We start from the raw sequence: 26,848 nt of genomic DNA, 5'->3' as shown, positions 1-26,848 counted from the left end.
AGAGACTTTTTGGAGTGCAGATGAGGCAGATAAACAAACCCAGCAAATACTGTGCTCTGAAGTGGGAATAACGTAGCATTTTAAGAAATCCATCTGCTGAGCTGTTTATAAGCTCTTCACCATACACTTTTGCCATGTCTGGCAGGATTAGCAACCACACTTCTCTTAAGATATGTGGAGGAAAAATTTAAAATAATATTATTTATGTAACTCATGATGATTTTGAAGCGAACTTGTTAAATGTGAAGCATTTATTTTCCTGGCTGAATTTTTGAACTGACACTGCCAAATGGGCAAGCACTTTTATGGAAACACAAATCTTAATCTTGAACCAAACACCGTTGCTCTGGGATGCCGCAACTGTCGCTAACAACAGTCTGAGGCCGTCAACAAAAGAGGGAAATTTCTCCTATCGTAATGACCTCTACGATTTGAACCCTCATCATCGCTGGCAGACAGGAAGATGAACACTCATCTTACACTACAGCAAAGAGTATTTTAAAAGTAATTTGCAAACATTGTTCCTCTTCAGCTCATTTCTGAACTTTTTTTTTTTAATCTTCCATTTAAAAACATTATTAAAGCACAAATTAAGAACAGCCTGTATTTTCTCCATGGAAGTACCATATAATTTACAAATAGAATAATCTTAAATGCATTGTCTGACTTTTTTTTTTATTTTAAAAAATTCAATTATTTCCTTTTTATTTTGTTCTGCCTGATCTTAGTCATAGTTCTGAAGCAATCAGAAATATTTAGTACCAGTTACTAAACTATGGTTGCTCATCCATGTAACGCAGACTGATTCCACTGAAGAGACAGACCTTATTAACCACCCTTAAACAGACAAAAATACACCTTACAAAGACCCAGCCTAGACTATTATTCACTTTAAAAATAAACAAACCCCAAACCAATCATTGAATAGCTTTAGTCCCTTGGGTCTGAAACCCATCAGATCAGAGCTGATTGCCACCTACCACTCAGTTCCCTTTGCCATAGAGGAGTAAAACTAATTAACCCACCTTTATTACTACAAGAAAATGCAGTGTTTAAGGCCTTATTTATAAAACTTACAGCTATTATTAGATAATCTCTGACTTTTCTCTCTAATTTTTGCTATACTGAACAGCCAACACAAAGCAAACATCAAATGGAACACCTACTTTTACATTAAATGAATTAAAAATTAATAAATATGGCTGAGATGATGCCAAAGAGGTCAAGGTGCATGAAAGCCCATTTGGAATCACACACATTTTCAATTACAAAATGAAAATAATACTGAGAATCCATGAAATGCAGTCAATGAGGCCAAGAGAACAAAAACTACTTTACTAAACAAATGTAATAATATGTCACTTCAGTTAAGATTGAAATTTACTGATATGTTAAGTATTAGCTCAAATGAAGGCAGCACCTGAGCTCTAGCTTCAACTCCTAACTAAATTTATAGCAATATCACAGTCAGGTAAACAAAAAAAGGAGTAATACCTATATACAGTATGGGATACTATGTATTTTGCAACCAGATCATGTAAAAATGATGGAATAATATGGCATAGATTTTATTTATTGATTATTTGGGAGTTTATCACCATCACCTTGCTTTAGAGCTGAACCAGATACGTAGTGGCCTAGCACAGAAGAAACACCATCTACGCTCCCTCATCCTCTGCTGTGTGGAGCTCATTTATCCCCAGTAACTCCTATTCCAACCACTGGTGTGGAGACAGTCCCTTTTCTCTTCCAGTGACACAGTTTTTCTAGGAACACGTTGCTCCATTTTAGCCGCCTTCTGTCTGTAAAAGGCTACTGCTTACTTCACACAACCGTCACTAAGAATAAAACATTTGGTAACATTAAGAATGCCGCACAAATTCAAAGATGCGTAAACAGAGAACAGCTTTCTTTCAACCAGAGCAGTGGTTTCAGTATATAAGATTTAGTTTAATACAGGAGACACGCACATATTGAGGGAGGTATTTTACAGAGAAGACGTTCTGCAAGCCAGTTTTAAGAGACCCCAGAACTGCCAGGTTATGGCACATCACTTGAGTTTCTGTGGGCTTCATGGCAGGTTGCCTAGAGTCAGTGCCAGGAGACCTGTGTATCTTTTCCAATTGAATTTATGGAGCTCAAAATATAAAGGCTTTGCAATGGTATATTTTACTTGCCTTTTAATGGTTGGAAGGAGAGAAGTGCTGTTACTCCTGCTGCCAAGATTCTTCAGCTCCAAAAGTGCAACAGCTACTTTTAGATCAGAGAGTCCTCAGATTCAACCCCCACAAAGTTTCTTCTCTATATATTATGTCTGTTTTGGAGCGTTGTAATGCTGTTAACTCTGTAATGAATATTAATATAGCCTTTGGGGAGATTTGTTCTGTCTCTACTATGCCTCGCGTATTATGAAGCACTTTTAAATCTGCAATAACAGTTTATCATATCAGAGACAAGTAATTCATTGTACGCTAGCACAATGGATGCACACACAAACCCATGCACTCAAACACCACCTTAATTACCTCTCCTGCCTTCTTCCCACAAAATATATTCTTTCACAAGACATGAACTATGGCTGGCTTCTGCTGCTGTAGTTTAAAACAAAACACACAGAAAAGCAGCACTGCTAGTCTCCCACACCTCTGTAACATTTCTAAAGAATCAACTACTTCTCCCATAGCTTCCCAGACTGACCCAAAACCACAAGCAGTTTAATGTCCAAAAGCCATACAATTTTGGAGCGTTGTAATGCTGTTAACTCTGTAATGAATATTAATATAGCCTTTGGGGAGATTTGTTCTGTCTCTACTATGCCTCGCGTATTATGAAGCACTTTTAAATCTGCAATAACAGTTTATCATATCAGAGACAAGTAATTCATTGTACGCTAGCACAATGGATGCACACACAAACCCATGCACTCAAACACCACCTTAATTACCTCTCCTGCCTTCTTCCCACAAAATATATTCTTTCACAAGACATGAACTATGGCTGGCTTCTGCTGCTGTAGTTTAAAACAAAACACACAGAAAAGCAGCACTGCTAGTCTCCCACACCTCTGTAACATTTCTAAAGAATCAACTACTTCTCCCATAGCTTCCCAGACTGACCCAAAACCACAAGCAGTTTAATGTCCAAAACCAGCCACATACAAAGAAAAAAAAAAAAGAATACAGCAAGGGGTCAGGAGTGAATACTTGTGACACCAAGGCTGGAGGAGCTAAGCTAATCTTTGGAGGCAGTGAAGGGTTTGAAAAGGAATAAGAAAAATATTTCTAACGAGACACAGGTGTAAAAACCACACTGGAAGATTGGGGGGGTAGGAAACAGCAGAGAGTAAGTCACAGAAATACTTGAAGATTGCCCCAAGGAGTCTAACCTAAGGCACTGCCCTTGCAAGGAAAAACAGGTTATTTATGTCATGTTTACACAGAAAAACAACTGCCTGAAACGACAATGTTTGTATATTGAAACCCAGCTAAGTGGTGGTCCCTGCCCCATGTCCCCTCTCCTCCCTTCCTGCTACCTCCAGGGTTAGCTCATGCCTATAGATACCAGCTGGAAAAAAATAGCTTCTGCCAATTTACCTTCCTGAAGCAGCTCCTGACAGTCAGTGAAGCGTCAGGGCAGGAGGAAAGCAAGGGCAGGGGAGCAGCAAGGGGAAACAGCCTCTTTTAGATCAGCTTGACACCCCGAACCCACATTCTGGATACTTCTGCTAAGCAACTTACTGTTTAGCAGATGACCTGCGATACGTACACCTCGGCAAGAAGTAAAAACCACATTTGTAGTCTCAGTCATCCTGCTGGAATAAATTAATGTATTTTTTACTTTAGAGCAAAGCAGCTGTGAGCACAAGCACAGCTGGGTGCTGTGGCCGAGGAGAGAAGCTGCAACTGGTGGAGCCGCAGTAACGTGCTCCCTTGCACCACCTGCACTCACCTGGGGTCAGATCTCAATGAGCACCAGCTGGTAGCTTTGAACTAGTTGGTTGGCTTTAGCTAATTTCACTGGGTAGAACACACAGCTTGTTAGAAAAAGTACTCTCATCTTGGTGGAGAAGCTCTGCAGGGTTTTATTTTGCTTGCTTGTTTGTTTGCTGTGATGTAGCAGGCTATAAACAACAAAAGCAAACCCCACAAAAAACACACATCTTTTGGCTTAGAGAGGTATCACCAACCCAGCTGCATAAAACAACCTTATTTCAATTTGGTCGGCTGACAAGGTCCTGGGTTTTTATTAGGACAGTACCCAGGGGGGACTGTGGAATCAGGAATGCACCCCCTTCTTTTTTTTAGCACAGTGAAGCCGTGGAGGAAGCAAAGTCCACGGAGAGTTCATCTAACAGTGAGACAGGAAACTTCTAATTGCAGTGTTTTGAGTGTCTAGAAAAAGAAGAAAACAAGTAGGATAGGCGATAGGCAGAAGGCAGCTATGCCAGTTAAAAGGGTAGATACAGGGTGAAACAGGACATCCTACGCTAGAGGATTTTTAAGACCTGTATGTTGATGCAAAGTAATTTAGTGCAAACAAATTAAATGTCAATCTACCAGAGCCTCTGCATATAGATGAGCCTTAAGAAAATACAGGCTACACTCTGTGGAAGACTGGTTAGGGCTATTTTTGATGAGCTTGGAAAGAAGCCTACTCTGTGACTCTAAATCCAAAGCAGGAAGCTATACATATGGCAAATTTCCTGATGATACCTGGTCTAACTTTAGACGGTATCACTCATTGCAGATTAGTGCTTTTCACACTGCGTCCAGTAACTGAAATGTTCTACTGTAATTGTTTCTTCTTTTTAAAGAAGGTACAACATACTCCACTAAAAGAGCCACCAAAATACATGTATTTACCATATTAAAAGTTTTCTAAAGATTTCAGACAAATGTTTTAACACAAAAATTCAGAATTATTAGGACATTTTTCTTGCTACTAGTATAAAAGCATTCCTGCTGCAGGTGTTTCTCAAAGGCGGAGAACACCAGGACCACCCGAAAGGCAAAGGACTCTAAGATACCTCTTCACAATGCTGGTGCTGCTCTCTCATGTTGATTGCTACCACATCTGCCTGTTTTCCACATCTGCATCTCTAAAAGGCTAACAGTCTAATATGGATTTGAACCATTTCCTCAGGTTTTCTTGAAAAAATTCCCCAATCCATAGGACTAATTAGAACCTGTTAAACATTTTAAGTGCACCTGTTAAAATAACATTTTCATGAAGCTTTCATCCACAGAGTTCGATTCTGTTTACTAGTAACTTGTTGACGGGGCCAAGAACTCCTAAACCAAAGCAAATTCCCCATTGTGCCTCTTGAAACATTTTGCTGCCCTCCAGGCTTCAGTGGAATAGCAGTTTGCATTTTGAACTTTCCTGTATTTCATTCTTGCCGCAATGGCATCTGAATTTAGTATGAAATCTAAATAAACTATTGCCAATTTTTGCTCTGTTAAGTCTTACGCAAACATTTTATGCCCAATATCACACTGAGGATTTTTATTTATGCATTTAAAGACTAGGACTTCACTTGTGAGCAAGTGTGTGTGCATGCATGTTTCTGTATAAAAACATGTATCTGACATATATGCCTCATCTTACTGACTAGCAGACTAAATCAAAAGACATATGACCTGACTGATAAATAAATTTCTTCTAATGCTTAGACATTTAATCAGCACCTTAGTTAGGATGTTCCCTCTCTCCAGACACTGCATCTCTAACTGAACAGCAGGAGAAGGATTATTGTAGGCACACAGGCTTTGTCACGGAGAAAGAATTAGGTTGCATTTACGTGTGCCATTTGTGGTAAAATAATTGTGGCCTTTCTGATAAGACAAAGCAAGGACCATTTATTTATATATATAAAACCCTGCCTTGGAAGAAATATATATTTAATTTCATGCATATTTAAGAGTACCAGCTGGATCTTAATGTATCACAAAGGAAAATTTTCTTCCTTGCAAGGCAGTCCAAGGGAGCGGTTACTTGTGACCATCACTTGAACATGTCATCACATATTCAAGACACTGTATGGAGTTAAGTGTTCCTAGAACATGGTAATACATTTTCTCCCGATTACAAACAGACGGTGAGGGCTGTGCACTTCAGTGAAAAGTTTTTCATGTAGGAGAAGGCAAAAAGCAGATGGGGAATAACATCACATTGACTCAGACAGGCAAGAGCGGCTAGCAACAGACGGCATCTACGGCACATCCTGCTACAGACATCTTACACAGCTAGAGAAAATCTTGAACTGGAAAATATTCAAATGAAAAAGTATGCATGAAAAAATTAGCACATTTATAGGTGTTTGGAAGTCAGTGTTGTACTGGGAGGCTGGGGAATTCATGGCAGTGACCACTCCTGCAAAGATTTATCAACTCCCTGCCAGCTCTGCCCACTGACTGGAGATTTTTCCATGTGCAAAAGTCTTTTTATAACGTCTTGAACTTCAGCATTTGACCTCTATTTCGAAATGTCTTTTTCCTACTCAGTCACCCAACAGATTTTGCAAACAAATAGGTGTTTGTGTCACAGGACATATTAGATCATTTTAAGTAATTATATGACACTTATCAGTTCCTTTTTCTTTGTTGTAGCTACAGATAATATTTTGAGGTCTATTGGAATAGCAAGACTATTATTTTTTCTCTTTTATTGAACTGCTGAGCACTGAAGAAAACTGCTTGTGTCCAGTCAAAATACTGTCAAATTACAGATGAGTTCTGTTTCAATTTCTGCTTTTGCTTCTATGAAAAAAATAAGAATAATTCAAACTCTTTCAATTTCTTTTCCCAGACAGACTTGCTCTGCTAGCAAGTGTCCTTCAGTTTGCATCACAGCTGTAAGGGTCATTCCCAAAAAGTGTATTTCCATGTCTCTCAATCTTAGAATGTTTTCTTGCAACACAGCTGCTCAGCTGATAAATTAAAGAAATAGTCTCATCTTCAGCAGAGAAGAGTCTTCCAACCAGAAGTACACTGCTGCACGATTTCTGCAAAGTAGTTCAGAAATTCAAGAAAATAATCATCATATGCTTTTGGCACAGTAAATAAGAATCAAATTCAGACTGAAAAGCTGTAGTTATTAGAGATTAACAGCCTTTATAATATTGCAAAAGTTGCTCTTCTTTTCTACCTTCCCTCAATATGTAAAGAATTGAAAGTCAGTTTTTCAAACTTAACTTTTCAAAAAGAGAATGTGTACTGAACTCTGGAGGACACCATGGCAATCAATATTTACCATAGGATGGTCACTACCTCAAAACCAGGCTAAAGCATTACAGGATTGAGGAAGATCCAATAATCACAGAGCATGAGTATGACTATATCCAGATTTTAAAACTGCATTATTTCTCTAAAGAGAAGTCATATATTAAGATGGGATTAATTTAAGATGGGACTAATAAATTCAATAATAAATACAAAAATTATTTTAAAGGATCATGTTTACAATAGATACTCAAAATATTTTGAAAGCAAAATGTGGTTTCCACAATGAAAGAATTAGTGAAACAAGTTTTTGTATACCACGACTCCATTTCAATGGCAGATATAATATACACACCAAATGCTCAACCTCTGACATGCTAACGCAGTTTTACAGAGGTACTAAAAAAACGTTTCCTGTTTTTTCACTTGGAACAATTTAAAATAACAAATCTTCAAGACCCTCTTGACTAATAGGGACCTAAACACCAATAACACTCACAGATTCTTCTTCATCTTCCAGATGGTCTATCTTGACTTCTCCATTCCCGACATTTGGCTCTGATAAATTTTGTCGATGAGCAGCTGTAGCCTTCAAATAGCAAATTTTCAGTGAGACCTCTTGCTCTTTTTCAGTTGGTGAAATATCACAATGTTTCCTTCAAGCATTTTATCTTTTTGCCAAAGAAATCTCCACCTTTTCTTTAAGATGGAAGAAAACTTTGTTAATTGGGTTCTCTCTCATACTTTACATGCGTTTCATGGCTTCTGTTTTCCTATATTAGCACACATTAGTTCAACAGTCTTTGAACGAGTTCCTGCAGAGCTGTCCACCCAAGGCGTTCCCCTGACATAATAAATAGTTGTCATTCCAGTCATCTTCTGTCAGCCAAACAAGGACTGAATACACCATCTGGGAGAATCAGGAGAGGACAGACTACTAGTCCTGGAGATCCTAACAAAAAGCAGAAATTAGTTTGATACAACTGCACAACGCTGCAGTTCTTTTCCTCTTATTGCTCTTCCTCATCTCTTTCATTACATACTTGCACACACTAAATCTTTTCTTTTTTGGTCTCAAAGTTCCGTTTCCACTTCATCTAGATGAATGCCTCGCAACTAAAGAAGTTTTGAAAACTTTACTCTGCAGTGGGAAAGGCAGGAGTCGCATCAGGATTACAACCAGGGAGCAATTAATTATTCAGCCAATATAAATCTATGATTTTTACTGTGTGGACAATTAAAAAAATTATGAACTTCACTTTTAGGGCAGTTTTAAGCAACCTTTACGAAGTGGGAGCAAAAAGTTTCTCCAACAAACTCTCTAATCACCTCCTTTGTTAAATCCAGTCTGCATTGATACAGCAAGGATTATAGGCTAACCATCTCCTTCCTACAGTCAAATCACAAGCAAGTTGTATACCTATAACCAATGAAAGCAAAATGTCACTGATTTGAAACATATACCCATGTAATAACAGATTTCATTTTAAGTAAGACCTCTCTTAGCTGTTAATAAACCTCTATTAAATATACTTTCAGGGTATGAAACCTTTATGGTTATTATCTGCTTTCAACTTAAAAAGAACAGAAACATTCTGGAGTCTGACCTCCTACTGTTTACATACGCACTATGACCAAACATGCAGAATGTTTCTCCCCACGCTTGATTCATTAAATATGTATGCAAATTCCTTGTCCAGAAAAAAAGGAACATTATTAACTCTGATGAAATCCAGCTATAGTGCTCTATACTGTTTTGCAAGCTTCCCTACTCATGTTTCAAAACCATCTAAATCCAGATTGTCAAGTTCAGATTGGAATTCAGCTTTCAAGACAGGATATGAGGATTTAAAGTCTGTACTTAAAAAGCTGTATATAAAATAACAAAACCTAATATCCATAGAATGAGTAATTAGTACTAAATTCTCTCATATAGCAGAGTCTGAAACAGCACTTTTATCTTCTCTTACTAGCTAGAAATCCCAATTCCATCCTAATGAACAACGATCTGGTTTCATGCACAAATACCAAGTATTAACTCCCGCAATAGCTAACAAATATTTCATTTAAGCAGGTAAACATTTCAACTTTGTTGCTGGGAAAAACGAAGAGGAATTAAGTAGGTCTAGTGGAGACAGAAGAAGATATATTTATATTGAAGATAATCTATACTGCTCTGCTGAAGTGCTAATTTTAAATAGCTTCTTTGCATATTGCTAGCATGTGGCTGTTGTAAGATGGAGACCCACACAGGCTAACTTTACACATCTTTATTCAGTCTCAAAGAGTGCTGCAACAGCTACACAAGTCATGGTACTCAAGCTAGTTCAAACAAGCTTGCACATGCCACAGTCACAGCTGTGACGGTGGCCTTAGTCTCCAAACTATCATAAACTGACACAATTGTGCATTCTATTGCAATATTTCTCCTCCTCTTAAGAAACATTTAAAATGAGTGTTAAATCCATTATAGCCTCAGGCTTCTGTACAAGCTGCTCTTTTTCCCAATTAAGAACTCAAAAGGTAAAGCAGGAGTTGGCCCTCTGCAAATCTTGAAGTACATTATCCAGGAGCACTGCAATTACAAGAGAGATACTGATACCCAAGACTTGCAATTGTACTCTTATATCACCTCTCAGTCCAGCATGGGAATACCCAATATTATGAAATGCACAGGAATATATTAAGAGCCTGTGCATCTTGCTCACAGAGTAGCCATCTTTCCTTTTTCACTTTTGTCCCAAACAACAAATAGCTCTTTTATCAAGAGCTTTGAAAACAATACAACTGGAAACAAAAGAGGCTGATGAATACCTAAGAAAACTCAGAAATTTGTCTTTACAGCTGCTTCCACGCACACAGATATTTTCACGTTGTCACTACTTCTGTATGGGCTGGTGATGGCTTTCATTAGGAGGGACTCGAGAAAGAGCTATCCAGCTGCAGGAGCAGTGGTGTCCGTGATTATTACACACACACACAAATGCACAACAAAGGCAACTTCCATAAGACAGTTCAGTATATGGGTCCCTCTTGATCCTTGTTTCAAACTTGTTTTCAAGCTGAAACAGATATTCTTATCTTAAAGATAAGAATGAATCAAGAAACAAATTAATTGATTTTGTTTTTCTATATAAAGGAAGGGAAAAAACTTGGCTTGTTTCACTTTTATTTTTTTAAACTTTCCCTCAAATCTCCCTTTGGACTGATGAGATCTTCAGTTTCTATTCTTTGATAAATTAAAAAGTCAAGCTCTTTTTATGCTGTAAATAGCGTCCCAAAAGAGGAAGACAGGGATAAGAAAGCCTGCACTTATGCCTCCCCGTTCAGGTACATGCCCCACAATCACCAGGTACCTGACAGGTATGTGAGGTATGCAGCAGACAGTTAAGTCCATCCTTACTTTGGTCCCTTTGGAATTCCACTGTAATTTAAAACAGCTCTGCTCTTTTTAAGTTCATGCAAAGAAGAGATCATTAACATATTTACTAATTCCAAGTGGTTCAAATGGTCTCAAATATTGAAAATTCTCACATTTGAAATAGTAAGGTCGCACAACAGGGACAGGTCAAGGCAACACTGGCCTCGTATCTCCTACTGCAGTGCAGGGAACACTGATAACTCCTAAAGCAGCCGGGATCCTTCCCTAATTTATCAACCTAGAGCAGCATAGCTAGAGAGTTAGAAGAAAAACTGCAGAGCACTTACGGAGCACTGCCAGTGCTACACCACTGCTGGAGTTCCCTCCAGGCGTCTGTGCACCTGTGTATGCCCATGTGAATCCGGGGCCAGAGCTTTCAAAATCCAGATGCAAAGAGGTGCTCACACAAACTCCTAACGTAAATCATTGGGAACTGTGCTCCCCAGGACACAGACATCTGCAGAGATACATTAGCAAAAAAAGCTTTCCTGGAGTGTTTTGACTCATTTTCTTCCTATAAAGACAGTTTCATGACAGGCTCTTGAACTCTGACATTTGAATAAGTTCTTGGGTATTACAGCTTAATGATTGAAGTAGAGAAGGCACTGGTGATGCATTTTGAAACTGTTTATTGGGGAATCTGGATTCTCTGGCAGCTCAGGGCCTGGGCACTAGCTCATTCCTACCACTAATTACTTCTCCCTACAAAACATTTACATACTTGCTCCTTTTGAGCACTCATCATTCTCTCTTTTTTTTTAATTTTTAAAAGTATCTCACTAATTCTTGCTGCACAAAAATAATGCCTACAGGTTCTTTCCAGTGGTGTGGAGCTGTTTAAGCTATATGCTTTAGGCAACAGTAAGATCCCTGTTCAGCTGGGGTATACACGCACTTTCTTCATTTGGTTCATTTGTTTTCCCCTCCTCATGTGGCTATACAGAGGCATGGTAAAACACAGACACCCCACTCCCATTTTAATTCATTTGATTTCCTTTTATTGTTCCCAACTCATCCCTCTTCACCTTGAAAGACCCCTCACTGCTAAGGGCAATTTTCTTGCGATACAGCACTTCAATTCAAGAAAGATCAGGCGGTCTTCAATGCTTTATTAACGTAACTTTGAAAGTCAAAACCAGAAACACTTAACTAGATCTTCTGGGGCATTTTCATGAAAAGAATAAACCCCCTATGTTCCCTAATTTAACTTTTCTTTCCTTATTTAAATCAGAAAACATTACCTTTACTCACTTTCAGCCTCCACATCACTGCTGTGTTCACATCCCCACCCTCTTAGAAGTTGGTCTCCTGGATCAAAAGCTTCCAGAAGATTTTAGTCTTCCAGGCATTTATTTAACTCTCAACACAAGAAAATTAGAGAGAAGAAAGAGTACTGCCTCAGGAACCCACGCTACAACACCTGCAGCAGTTAAATTGCAAGCAGCGATAGATTGCTTGCAGTGACTCTCCTTTATGTTGCTCAAGAGAGGACAAATTATGCTAAGTTTTCAAGTCTTGCCATTAGTTCCCTACACTGAAGAACTCTTGTTGGCAAAGAAAGGGAACACCAAGTCCCCCTTCCAGAGAAGCAGGTGAGCACAAAGTTTAAGTTCAGCTTCTCCCCCAACACAGTAGATAAGGGCTGGAAGCTCTGGGGGTTAATTCAGTTAAATGGTTACATGCTTGGGTCTCCTGAAACTGCCAGGCAAACCCCCTCCAGCTCCAGAGATGACTGATGAAGTGCCAGACTCACAGGTCATGTGCGTGATGAGTTCATGACATCCACAGCGAGTTTCTGCTATCAAATCAGGCACTGGGACTGGCAGTTTACTTAACAGGAAACCAGCTGTGGTCCTCAACCTTGTCATGTCCAACAGAGCTGGTCAGTGACCAGCTATGCTAACAGCTGGCCATCTTCTCGCACTCATGCCTTGCTATTTAGGTCACTTTTTAAACCAAAAATTTGTTTCACAACAAAATGCTGAAAGAATTCATTTAAAATATGACAAACAGTAGCACAGAGCTTGCCCCAGGTTCAAATCAGGGTTTTTCACAGGGACACATCAATAACATTATTCTGGCATGAAAGATGACTGCTAAGATCCACAGTACAGATATGAAATAAGCATTGATGCTGCTGGGTCTTAGGTGCCGTTACTTTCTTGATAACCACATTAAGAAAAGAAACTGAAGACTGCAAAACCCAGCAGGTAGGTGATGGTGTTACATTAAATAATGGAAGGCACACAGTTAACGATGTTGGTGTCTGATGGAGAGAAAAAAGGAGCAGTTGCACCTGGAAGAAAAGGACAGGGGGACTATAAAGTTCTATTTTCAGTTTGTGTTACTGACGTGTATCAGATCAGCCAAGGGACATAAACAGAAATTTAAGCCTGTAAAATGATCTGAAAACACCTGTTCACAGAGGTATAATATGCTTGCATGACACACTTTTGAAATACCTTGAATCAGAAGCACAGTGAAGTCAACTTAAAGCCACTGTGACAGACAACATGCTAAGTTTTCAATTTGTATATAAAAAAAAGTCTCAGTGTTTGTCACTGAAATTGTATTTAACTCTCCTATCAATTGGGAGTGCTGGGAAACTCAGTAACAAAACATTCCAGTAAAAATATCTCTCTTCACTATAATAGGTTTGAGGTTATGGCCTTTCATATTGTTCATCAACATAATTTTCATCTTCCTTCACAGTCAGGTTTTTCCTTTATAAGAGACGCACAACCCGCATGCCAAAAAAGCTTTTAAAAACTACATTTGAAACAACTAATTCCAATATGCAGCTGGATACACTTTCTTTTGGCTCTTCTGCCATGGCATCATAATGTTGTTTATAGTTTATTAGAAGCAGCTATCTCAATCTCCAGTCTTGAAAGTTTACATCAACACTTTAGAATATACAAACTCCAACACATGCAACTTAAAAGTGTGGAGTGCGAAACCCAACACATCCCAAGAGACACTCCAATTTACTTAAGAGTATTTTTCTTGTCACCACATGCAGACCTGCAACATGAACCAGTATGCAGCTACCGTCTTGAGCTGCTATACAACACTACCAGACAGACAAGCACTGTTCTTTACAAGGAGGCAGGTAAGTTAGACAAAAGTTGTTTTTTTAAAAAAAAATGTTATTTAAAAATAAAACTATTAACAAAATTTATATCTCAAAGCCTGAGAATATAATTTATCACCTTAACAAGATAACTAATTAAAATAATAGATTAGAAACAGCACATATTTGCCTCTGAAGGTTGAAGAAAAATAGTTACTGAACTGGTAATATCAAGGTACCATCTCCTACCAGAGCCACTAGGACAGAGCCTCAGCACAGATTTAGATGAGGACACCAATATTCTAACAAAGAATACCTTACAGGATAGCAGGTTCTCCTAAGCAGGAAAAAAATGTGGGGGTTTTGAAATTATTGACTATCTTATCACCATTCTCTTTGAAGAAGTGGTAGGTTAGCTTGATCAGGTAGAATTACCTCTAATTCTTGTCTGTCCTGCTCTAATTCAAGTTATAACTGGAGTCTGAGGAGACGGTACCTGACCTCATCACGGACAATCTGGCCACTGAGTCCAGGTCTCAGGAAGACATGCTTGGTAAGAGGACCTCCATCACAAAACCAACCTTAAAAGTCCCAGAAGTGTGTCTCAAATCAGTTCACCCTCCAGGGGCTTAAAACGTTGTGTACAATTAGTTCTAGATGCAAATCATTCAATAACTTCTAATAAATGTAGATACGTTATTTGGCCTCTTATTTACAGTTACGATATCCACACAAAAACAGGGCAAAAAAAATCTCACCAAAGCAAAAATTGATAGTAAATACCATTCTCCTTTTCAGAAAAAATACAAAATAAAAATAAATGTGAATTGGTATATCAGGATACATAATTGCTAAAATAAATACTCAAGCAAAAAAAAAAAAAACAACTCAGGTTGGTGCCTTAAATGTTTGTCAATTTAAACCATCACAGAAAATGCTTATTTAAAGCACTGATTAAAATAATTCCATCCCGGAGGCAGGAGATTGCTCTTGCCCTCAAAGTTAAAAATAATATCACCATTAACCTCAGCAACAATTTTCTAATTGCCAAAGATTACAAATCTTTTATGCAACATTCATCCACAGAGAATTCACTCACTCTACTTTGCCTTCCAAAACCACTACTGTAATAGTAGTGTAAGGCAAGTCCCTTTTTAAAAAAGTCAAACTTATGTGATGTATTTTATATGAAAGCATAAAACATTTTGCAAAATGAAGTCTGTCATTCCAATCTCTTCGTAAATTAATGTAGCACCTCACATTACTATTTATGCATGAAACATAAGCAAGAAGAGGGGCTGCTTGGAGCTCTTCTCTGACACGTCGATGCCAGTTGGCACTATGAAACAGGCAGCTGGTCCTACATTTTGTTCTCTAAGTCCTAAGCAATAAGGACTGTCGATACGTGCCAGCAAACCAGTGACCGTCAGTAGAAACAAAGAGGGCAAAGTTTAGTTTTCAGAGCATCCAGAGTTACAAAACTGTTAGTGGTCTTTCAAGAGCCATAAAGAAACGCTGCCAAAATGCACACTCACGCTCTCTGTTTCTCTCAAACACGCACAGAGAGAGATAAAACAGCATTCATCCTAAACCACAGAAATAACCCTTACACATACATCTCTCTGATTTTGGATCTCAGGCAGTATATAAACAATGGTACATTGAAATTGACAGTAGTTTTCCTATAGCTGCCTGGTGATCTTGCTAGGACAGATTGTTATTAAATACGTCCAGTCTTACAGCAATCTAAAATTAAGGCAAGCTATGATGCAAAAACACACACTATTCTCCCTTTTCTCCTCTACTCACATTCTTGTCTTCAAGTCCCAAGCTCCATTTCTTGTCTCCCTCACCCCTTTCCTGCGTTGGAGTCCCTGCGCCTTGTTATTCCAGTAAGAACACTGGATGCTTTCAATTGCATGACCAGAAAAGGTAGCAACAGCTTTTTTCCAAGCAGTTAGTAAAAATTTACTTTCCTTGTCATGGTTCAGAGTTAACTACATCTCCAAGCACGTAGCGCAAGGTCACTCACCTTCACCTCTCCCCAGTGGGAATCCCAGCAGCATCCTGCCCACAGATAAGTGGGCTTACTCCTCACATCAGCAGCTGTGATCAGGTGTGCTGAGCATCATGATCCCAGTATCAGGTGATCATTATCACAGGCCTTTCACAACAAAATTGTGTTTAATCTCAATTATAGGAGAACATGAGTTATAATACAACCATCTACATGTACTGAAATCCTACGTATGACTTTGGTCAGTTTGGCGTCTCCCAGTTAACGCCCCTTCTGGGGAAATGAGATTGTCTCCTTCCCAGCGTTGCTGCTTCTCTCCTCCTTGTGAGCTAGAGGCTGTTTTTATCTACTCTGTATTATTATATTATTATAAAATAATAATATATTATATTATTATTTTCCTACTTCTCTATGTGTGATTTCCCTTTTCTTCCATACCAGTAAAGGGCCAAACGTGGGATGATGAGGAGTAAATATCTAATGAATATACTAGTTTTGTTCAGTGGGATCATCAAGACTCTTAACCAACTTCACCGCTTCTCAGCAGAAATAAACCCACTGTAACCACATTGCATATATGTCAGATTAAAAAAAAACATTAAAAACACCTTCTGCAACCTACATAGTGTCCTATACATCTCTAAAAAGACCTAAGTAATAAATTTTTTTAAAAAAGCTAGAAAAATTAGAAAAAACACATTCACACTCCAACGCAGGAAAGTGAATGAAAGCTCAGGGGTATAAACATTAAGAAAACTAAGGAGACAAGCACGTTTTGTCCTCCCCTTCCTCCTACTCCCACACTAAGTTTCCATTCCTGAAGCACACAGCCTTGGATAGACATTTTATTTAATGCTGATCACAATCAGATATTTCAATACCTCAGCTTCAGTGTGTGTTTGGAGGAAACACACATTTCAGGGAAAGTTTAGACAATTCTGTGGTGCAGTCCATGCGTAGACTACCTGCAAATAAATCATGTTCCCATTTAAAATGCAAGTTTAAAGAAATGCAAGCGAGCCATGGCACACCAGAGAACTATATTATGGGCCACGCACTTTCACTTAACAGAAGAAATGTTTCATGCCCTCCAGCAGTTTTCTATCTGGTAGAGAATGAAAAAGTAAAGAGATTTATTACATTAAAAAGCGTATTGATTGAAAGCAGTACTGTATGACAGTTTCAGCTATTATAACAGAACTTAATAAAATCAAATGTTTACCCCTGAAGGGGATTTTGAAAAACAAATAAGCCTTTTCAACATTTATGACAATGAGAAAATTTGCAAGGGATAACATTTTAGTGCTGAAAGTAAATGCAAATAAATGCTCATTTCTCCAGGGGAGCTTTGAGGTTTGCCGACATGACGTGCTATGGATAATTGCATTGTGGTTTAGCAGTTAAAACACGTACTTTGATTGTCTGGCTGGAGATGTCAGCTGCTCACACAGCTGTGAATCAGACAAGGTCGGAGATGATGAGAGCTGGCAATGTTTCAGCATCATAATCAATTTGTATCAGCAGCAGTAGGATTGGTACTCTGTGCTGCCACGCAGCTCTCAGAAGTTCATTATGGCACCCAACCGAAAGAACGATGCTTCCTCCTCTCCCCTTGTCCACTTTGCTTATCACACGACAACTTGGACACTGCTCTCCCCGGACCCCAAGCCCCTCCCAGATCAGTGCCATATGTAACCACCAGACAGCTACTTTTCCAGAATGACTTTTCTACAAGAGTAGAAAGGAAGGTAGATTTTTCCATTCAGGTTATTTTATGGCCTGCAAATTACTCTAGACCTGAAAGCCTAGTCTTAACAAGTACTTTCTGTTCTTTTTTTCTTGAATGTGATCAAGATAGTTCACTTATACCAGATCAGGAACAGCTTTGCCATCTAAATATCAGGCCTTACGGCATAAATGGGCAGTTATTTAAACTACAATTTACACACTCTCACCAGTCTCCCCTGCTTACCCTGACTTGAGTATTTATTAGTATTCTGGCATCTGCAAATCTTTTTTCTTGTAAACTGCAATTAAATTTACATTTTTTTTAAAGCTATGCTGCTTTCAGATGAAATCTCTACATTTGGCTGTAAGTTTTAAACTGCTTTAACAAAAACACTAGCTGAAGTGTTTAACACTAGCTAAACAACAGGAGTAAAAGCACACAGACAGCCCAAAAGAATCTCCAACTTGTTGCAACTACTGATTCTGCATACCACGTACAATGGCCTGGAGATCACAAGCTGTCTCTATGTACATCTTTGTCAGGATGGAAACTCCTTTTGGACTTGTCTTATCTGTCATCTTTGTTGCCTTATTATCTTCAGGGTGAACCAAAACTCTACAGGGCTAATGAAGACAAAGGGTCATTAAATCTTCATGACCTTCTTTTACATGGAAGATCTCTTGGGCTGGCCATGAGCCAGAGGAACTGGTCTGTCCAGCTGGACTGGTATCTAGTAACAGAGCCACTGATGGTGAACATTGATGATAAGGTGCACCTGACTAGGAAGTCACCAGCCGAAAGGAACTTGTAGTTATAAAAGCTGTTTTAAAGAAAAAAGAGCCTCACTCATACCTATTCCCTATTTCAGAAGGCAGTGGCACAGGGCATACATTCCCAAACTTGTTACAGAGGTTTTCAAACTGGGGCACGCACGCACCCTGCTAGGAACATGCAGATCATTTTAATCAGCATGGATGTGCCACACGGTATGAACAGCAACAGCTCATATTACTGCTTGTCTTTGGCATCCTGCCTGAGACGCAGGCTGAGCACCCCAGCACCGCTGTACAGGTCCTCCTGGGTCTGCTTGGGTCCCAGCACACACAAGCACCTACCTGGTGCAAAGACCCAAGGGCTGGCATGGGCAAACAGAGCACAGCTTGTTGAGGTAGAGCATCCCCTGAATGGATGAAGGTGTAAGGTTCATGGGATGCTCAGGTAGAAAAGCATGGTCACAAAATTGCCTGGACAGCAGGGGACATGTGCGTGTGGGTGAGGAGGCTTGCTTTGTGGGAGCACAGAGTAGGGAGGATGGCAGTAGGGTCCAAAGGGTGAGTCAGTTCGCTTAAACTTTAAGGTTTTAACAAATATTACAGTGAAGAAGTGGAGCTAGTGGCATATGACTTTCTATGCATAATTATAGCAGCTGCTGCCCTTAAATTAGTTTTGGGAACTCTCCTTTCAAGGGCGTAGATTCAAACCAAAGGGCACTACAGAAGGAGTATATAAGCATTTTATTCCTTTTTCCAGATCTATCAGTATCTATGCTGTGCTTAAAGTGAAGAGCAAGCCCTGGACTTCGAGACCCAAGAAACATTAGTGCCAGATACCTTTGGATTGCCTTTCTGGCTCACAAAACTTGACCGATCTCACGCATGACCATTTCCGAAGAGATCAGCATGTTCAAAGGCTCCTGGGGATGAGGCAAAGGTGCAGCACTGCCCGTAGTTTCACTTTCGTGAAGGCAATATGTATGCACTGAGGAAGCACGCTACATGGGCCAGATGAAGAGGGACAGGGCTGAAAAGTCCTGAGAGCAAGGGAAAATTTAGAGTTGCCAGATCCGATGCATGGGAACCCAGCAACTAGCACGGGGCCTTCCTACAGGGCCAAGACTGCTGTAGAAAATTGCAGCCACCAGCAAAAACTAGACAGCAGCAAAACAAAGCGTCCATATACCAGGAGCTTGTTTAAAAAAAAGGAACTGCCAGAAGCCAAAACTCAGTTTTAAGGAACAATTTACACCATAAATATTTGGATCTCTAGCAACAGGGAGGAAGGAGAAATACTACTCTGGTCCAAAAGAGCTACTGAAAGCATGACACTCAAGACAGAGCTAGAGCAATCTGCTGTTTTAACTAACCCCACGTGACAGAAGAATCTGAGTTTTCTCTCTCACACTATTAAACACAAAAATATCCAAGTTCCTGACCTGCAGAACGGAATCAAAATCCTACTGCCCCAAAACTGTATTTAAATTTGTTTATTATTGTCCAGGTTAAGCACTAAGTTAAGCAGGACTAGCTAACAAGTCTTCACCATTGCCTATGTTGTGTGGTAAGCTGTATCAGTAGCATAAATCAGCACATTTTTAAGCAATTTAAGATGTTGCTCATTTCTGAGCCTTGATCTGTCTTTAGAGATTGCTTATGTATCTAAGGACGTGGCCCCAGGAGTGCTACCACAGGGTATCAAGTTAAAAAGCGTCAGGCACTCTAACAACTGTGGTCTGAACATTCTTGTTTGGTAGCTGTGAAATATCCTCCCCATCTACAGCGATGGATAAGCTGCTGAGCATCAACCACGCAGCAAGAGCACGCACACAAACACTTCCTATGGAGTAATCTGACTTACTCAAGTTCACGGAGAAACTTAAATGACTTTCATAATCTGAAAGCATCTAAGAATCAAAATTGATTTAATTAAACCAGTGGCAATCAGTTGGCTGCCTGTGTGCTCAAACATGGAAGCACCGATCCAAGCTAAGCTGACAGACTACATTTAAAATTAATTGACTTTTTGATTTCTATAAAAATTGAAAAAGACTCAATTCTACACCCAATGATACAGCTGTGAATGGCAGCGATAAGAGCTCCTACTTCCAATTATGTATTTTTACACCATTTTATTCAATTTTAAGTCACAGTTTTGTAAAGCAAATGAGCATATAATGTAGACGTAAAAATCAAATAAGCGTGGTTTTGCAGGGTGAAAATCATAACCCTGTAACATGATATCCAAGAATTAAAACTTGGATAAACTAAACAAAAATGACAGAAATGTTCCTATATGTCATTTTGGCTTGTATTTTAGGCTACTCCTGTGGAATTTATAAGCAGATTTGAGACTTGCATATCAACATGACCTTACCTATGTAAATATTTATTCAAACATGTAGGCACTTTGCAGAAGATTCTAGATTAGAAACTGAAGGAAATTACTATAAAAGGAAAACCATCCCAGCAGTTTCTTTTTAAAAACTGCAAAGCCTCAAAGACTTCACTACAACTAGGGGTTATAACATCCATAAAAACTCAAAGCTGTTGTTTGATTTATTCTTGTATTTTATAAAATCTCAAGCCATTAATCCTTAATGGCCTTTACTCAAAAGTATGGTAGATAAATTTTCATCACTAAGTTTGCTTGAGTAGTTCAGTATCAGAGGAACAGGTTTTGAATTAGAATTAGCAGATCTGGATAAATTTAGAAAAAAAACAAAATTGTTAGCTTTCTCTTTTTTCAACACAGCATAAACACCTTCTGCTATTAGGATCAGAAACTAAGAAAAAAGAAAAAATCCAAAGATCACCAAAATAAAAATATTAGCTCATTAGTTCATATTTGGTAGAAAGCAAACATTATCTTCCTAGGTTATCACATCCATAAAAACTCAAAGCTGTTGTTTGATTTATTCTTGTATTTTATAAAATCTCAAGCCATTAATCCTTAATGGCCTTTACTCAAAAGTATGGTAGATAAATTTTCATCACTAAGTTTGCTTGAGTAGTTCAGTATCAGAGGAACAGGTTTTGAATTAGAATTAGCAGATCTGGATAAATTTAGAAAAAAAACAAAATTGTTAGCTTTCTCTTTTTTCAACACAGCATAAACACCTTCTGCTATTAGGATCAGAAACTAAGAAAAAAGAAAAAATCCAAAGATCACCAAAATAAAAATATTAGCTCATTAGTTCATATTTGGTAGAAAGCAAACATTATCTTCCGTCACCTATCATTTCCAATTAAATGGAATAAATTTCCCCCTAGCAATGCCTGAGAAGATGCTCATCATCATAGCACAGCCTACACCCAGGTGAGTTCAGGTCATCAGTTTGTGAAGGGGTTAAAAATCATGTTAATTGGTATGAACACAAGTGTACAGACACTACATCCTATTCTGACAGTATGATTTACAGCTGCTCTGCCATATCCTCACAAGTTTGGTAAATTTATGGTAGTTTACCCATTCGCCTTCACTGAGGACTAAGTCATCTCATATTATGCACATGAGCTATTACCATGGTACGCAGCATTTCAGAAGTTCCCCTCCCAACCTAACCTCGCGGCAACTTGTTTGTTGCAGCGGGCCTGAAGACGACAGCAAATTCACCCCAATGAATCAGGGAGGAACTAATCATGCTTTCAAGTACCTGTGTTTCATTTAAAATAAAAGCACAGCAGGCTCATTTCAACACAGCTGGCACAGTGCTCTCTTCTCCAGGCCTTACCTCAGCATTCATGTTTCCATAGTCTCAGACAACGCTAGTAAGGACTCTCACCATTATCTTCTGACCTTTCCTTTTTTTTTTTGTCTTTGTAAGTTAATCAGTAACCAGAAACTTCTGCCAACAGTTTGTACTACTGATTTCAAGGTCCTGTGGCACACAAAGCATTATGTGATTCTGTATGTGGTTAAAAACATTAGCCATTTATACAGCAAATTGCCTCCTTTCACATTTAAGCTCCCCAATCTTTCCCTACACTACGAATAAAAATAAAAAGGTGTATTTCACATACTGCAACACTATATCAGCAACTCTAAAAAACAATTATATCATGCAAAATGCTCTTATCCACACCTACAGATCATAAGGAACAAGCCTTGCCATGTTCCTATTTAAGGAGGCTAAGAGAAATAAAAAGAGCAAGACATTTTTTATGATACAGTTACTGAGCTTTAATTTCCCACCATTGTTATCCACATCAGTTTACAACTACAAACAAGCACAGGCAGCATATAAGGTACTATCTATTACTATAATTATTTTTAAAGTCTTCACCTCATAGGGTTAGGAAAAAACAATGATACGCAACATGGCCATAACCATAAAACTGCAGATGGTAGCTGAGCTACTTTGTTCTTGTCTAATACTGAGATCTCATTAAACTGCGTGCTTAAACCTTAAATATTTGAGAAAAGAACCCTTTAGTAAATGCTAGTTAAAATAGTTAAATCATTCTGATTAAGCATCCATCCGTTTGTTTGCTCAGCTTTCAAGCTCATTGTTTGTTTTTTTTATCATTTATGTAGTTTGCCACTTCTCAATCTTCCAGTCTAGGCAGCCCCAAAACTTCTAAATAAAGGAAAAAGGGAAGGGGGGGGGGAGAAGCACTCAAGCCACCTTTAAGCCTAATAAAGAAGCTGATGAGAGAACGGACAAATACTTTCTTCTCTTCTTTTTTGATTCTAAGTTAGATCACCTTGAAGACTCCTTTGGCCAAAGTCATTCAGTGAGACAACAGGCAGAAACTTCTCTTCATTCTTTCTAAGTCTACTTCTTTGCCCTCTACCTGTTCTGCATTATTATTATTATTCAATCTTCAAGAAACAAACTAACTTTTTATAAAAGGAAGACTGCACTGCACACCATGTATCGAGTTTTATCTCTGAAATATTATTGCCTTTAACAAGTAATTGCAGCAGCACACCAGATTCTTAGCTGTAACACAGAGCATTAGTAATTATTTTTGCTTATTGCTTTCTCACCAAGCCAGCCACAAAATTTAAGTAAATGGCTGCCAACAGGCTAAAACTGTAAGATGGAAGAGGAAATGACATAACAGAAAAGTAGAATTTATGCAAAATGTTGGCAAGATTGAAGCAAAACCCAGAAATCTTCATAAATTAGCACTACACAGTAATTCATATTACTTGAATCATGCTTCTCTATCCTTCCACTTCAACATGATATGGCAGGAAGTAATTAATGGAGACACACTCCCTTGTATAAAGCTGGAAAGAATTAATCTAGCATCTCATTTGTGGTATTGTCTGTTTGGAAAAACAATTTTTCCCCATATAGAACAGTTTGTTTCACATGTAACTCCAGAGATCAGCAGTTCTTTGTTCTCTAAATACACATAAAGAAATTTAATGGGAGCCCATATGGAAATTTTATCTTCACAAAAACTTTGCTACATATGTCGGTAACGTGTTTCCCAGAGTCATTTATCTTTCTAAAAAAAAAAAAAAAAAAATAAGACATCCAGAAAACCAATTCAGAGACCTGAAATTTAGTACTATACACTACAGATTAAATAAGAGCATTAATTTTTGCTATTTCTTTTCTCTCCTCTCTTTTCTACTCAAAACTACAAAAGCTGCTTAGATTAAAACCTATTTTTCGTAATTTATTTTTTGCTGTATGCACAGCACACAGTTCATGCTCTTCTGATCAGTTTTAGATAAAGTCTAAAGCTAGAAACTAGTTATGTCCTGAATGATTAGGCACCTATTTTTGTAGGAGTAAAGGCCACTAAGAACATCTGGGGATTTCATTAGAAAGATAAATAAGAGATACTAGATACTTTTAAAATATTAACTTTAGTAAGGTTTGGAGAGAGATCTGCTGAACCTTTCAAAATGACAGGCCTCATATAAAAGCCTCATACTTTGTCACTGAATCAATTAGAGCAAGTTCTGAGGAATCACAATACAAAAGACAAATGAGCTTTCCACAGATCCAGTATTATCATTAATATATCTTATGGATGTAATTCCAAGATCCACAACAAAACAAACAAGCAAAATATATACATAGGGCACATTCTTGTCACTTAGCTATTCTCTGTGTTAGCTATGGATTATTTAATATACTAAATTTGCAATCAAGTGTAGGGCAAAATACATAACATGATACAAAATTAAAGAAAGAAATAAGATACCCCTTTCACAATGCCACAGTTTAAGCATGTATATCATACTTGTATCTGTAACAATCTCATAATACTGTTCAAAAACACGACACACATATTCCTGCAAACTTGTTTTGGCTGATCAGTTCAGACAAGGAAAAATGTCAGTTTAAACAAGGGGGAAGAAGGCAAAAGACAGAGCACAAGCACATTCCATCCAAAGCCTCAGAAAACAAAAGAGCCAGATGTATCAAATACACTGATCAGAGCTAATATTCCTTCAGGAGATGTGTACCAGTTTGCGATACATACACATTTCTACCTGTATTCCTCAAAGGCCAAGGAATAGTGAACCGGCACAAGTATGCCAGTAAGAATTGGCACAACTGTGCCCCAGTTGAAATCAGACATAAAAAGGAAAACAGGTTCACGACCAGAATTTTTTATGAAGCCGACAATTTTCAATAGCCGAAGTGTTTGCATTATTTTATAGGGGGCAAAACGCTAGACACTGTGAGACCACAGTAGGATAGACAACTGACTCTCTTTACAACCGTGCAGGCAGCAGAAGAGCAGCTTTTTGATTATGTGCCTAAGGCCTGGATTTTTCAGGCAGCACTTACAGGTTTAGAGGGGCAGCAGCTGTCATCCTTGTGCTCCATTAGTGTCTGGTCACTGCCAATGCTTTTCTAGGAAGGACTTTGACCACTTGGTCTGTGAAAGCAGCTGGAGGAACACCCAAGCTCTCTTGCTGCCTTACCCCTCCTCGGCAGGAGCACTTACATGAAAAACTTCAACATTTCTCTCCAGCTTCCATCATTCCAGCAAAACCCGTAAGGTAATCTCATACCCAACATAATGGTTGCTAGAGCTAATTTGTCACACAAGGACAAGTTCTTTGTCCTTTTCCACAGTTGCACAGTTATGAAACATGTGCTTTGTGCTATACAAAAAGCTACGTGGCAGCACCACAATACTAAATGAAGAGGAAGCTATAGTTTCCACATTTGTCATCTGTAATAAAGGAAGTATCCCATCAAGCTGTAATACTAATTACATAGCACAACCTAAAGGAAATCACCCTCCCTAAAAAAGTTAAGAGGTTAAACACCAGAAAGTTTCAAAATGACAGTTTTCCTGGCTTTTTACTAGGGAGGGGAGAAGTATGACAGCACAGTTGTAATGACTTAAAAACTACGTGCAATTCACAAACACAATACTCATTCTCAGTGACTCGCTGGTCTTCACAGGAGAGTGAATTACTGCGAAGACACGTTTTACGCATACCAGCTTTAAGGCTGCACACAGCCTGCCTTTAAGAGGACTCCTCTCTAACCACTGCCGATGAGTACAGCTCCTGACAGGAGGGGGAGACCAGCCCTGTGCCAAAATCAGATCACACCACACTTTGCTGTAACAAAAGATGACTCCAGGGAGTTTGTGCTCATCATCGTTATTCCACACACGTAAGAGCCACCTCCAACGGCTTTTACTTGAATTAAACCTTTACTATTGTAAAGGGCAGAGGGGGTATAAACACATTTATACCGTGCCGATCATGGAAGGGGTAATGAGAGATAAAGGGAATGGAGTATTGCTCCCTCTCCCTATTTAGAGACTTCCCCCACCCCCCAAAAAAACCCCAAGGAACAACACCCCAAACAATGTCTCAAGATAACCGCACAAACCCGGTGAGTGAAAACACGTCCATTCCTTGCCCTGTAACCGTAGAGGGGGTATAAACACATTTATACCGTGCCGATCATGGAAGGGGTAATGAGAGATAAAGAGTATTGAGTATTGCTCCCTCTCCCTATTTAGAGACTTCCCCCACCCAAACCCCAAGCCCCAAGGAACAACACCCCAAACAATGTCTCAAGATAACCGCACAAAACCCCCCACCCCTTTTTTTTTTGTTTGCTTGTTTTTCCAGCTGAGCACTTGCCTCTCCTCCGTGCCCATCAAATATCCCGAAGATGGAGGGGTGAGTCTTGTTCACCAGGTCAGTGATTACTTCGAACCTGTCCTCCATGTGATCCCTCCGGCCTTGGATGGAGTAGACAGCCACGTTGTGGCTCTTGAACTCCCAGGTCTTGGAGAACTCTGCATCCAGCACGTCTAGCCCCCCGAGCCTGTCATTCTGCATGATCTCGGCCACCTTGCCCTTCACCATCTTCACCGCATCCCTGCTGGACTTAACAATGGTTTTCACCTCATCCGTGTGGAAGAAATAACTCCACAGGGCCAGGCTGATGCACAGCAAGAACAGGGTCTCCGGTCTAAGCAAGAAGTAACGCATGATCCGACCCAGCAGAGACAGCAAAGTCATTGTATCCTCTATCATTTATTATCGAGACCGTGTATCCCCACACCATGCAACGCGCACCCGGGGGCCGGGATGGCTCTGAGCCGAGGCAGCGAGTCAGTGCATGCTCCGCTGGGGCGCAGCCGGCGGGCGGGCAGCCCGAGTCCCG

The 26,848-nt window shown here is 39.1% G+C and overlaps 1 protein-coding gene across 1 annotated transcript in view; it reads right to left on the bottom strand.

Moving 5' to 3' along the window:
• The window catches only part of PPM1L (protein phosphatase, Mg2+/Mn2+ dependent 1L), a 114,140-nt gene extending 87,363 nt beyond the window's left edge, over positions 1-26,777 (bottom strand). Inside the window, exon 1 of the mRNA XM_009278931.2 lies at positions 26,320-26,777. Within this exon, the coding sequence (XP_009277206.1) occupies positions 26,320-26,718 (399 nt within the window). The 5' untranslated portion in view covers positions 26,719-26,777. The remainder of the gene's footprint in view (positions 1-26,319) is intronic.
• Between the last annotated feature and the right edge of the window lie 71 nt (positions 26,778-26,848).

This window comes from Aptenodytes forsteri, unplaced genomic scaffold (assembly GCF_000699145.1).
Source record: "Aptenodytes forsteri isolate BGI_AS27 unplaced genomic scaffold, ASM69914v1 Scaffold299, whole genome shotgun sequence".
Taxonomy (NCBI): domain Eukaryota; kingdom Metazoa; phylum Chordata; class Aves; order Sphenisciformes; family Spheniscidae; genus Aptenodytes; species Aptenodytes forsteri.
The sequence above is the reverse complement of the archived record's forward strand: the minus strand, read 5'-3'. Positions and strand labels throughout refer to the sequence as shown.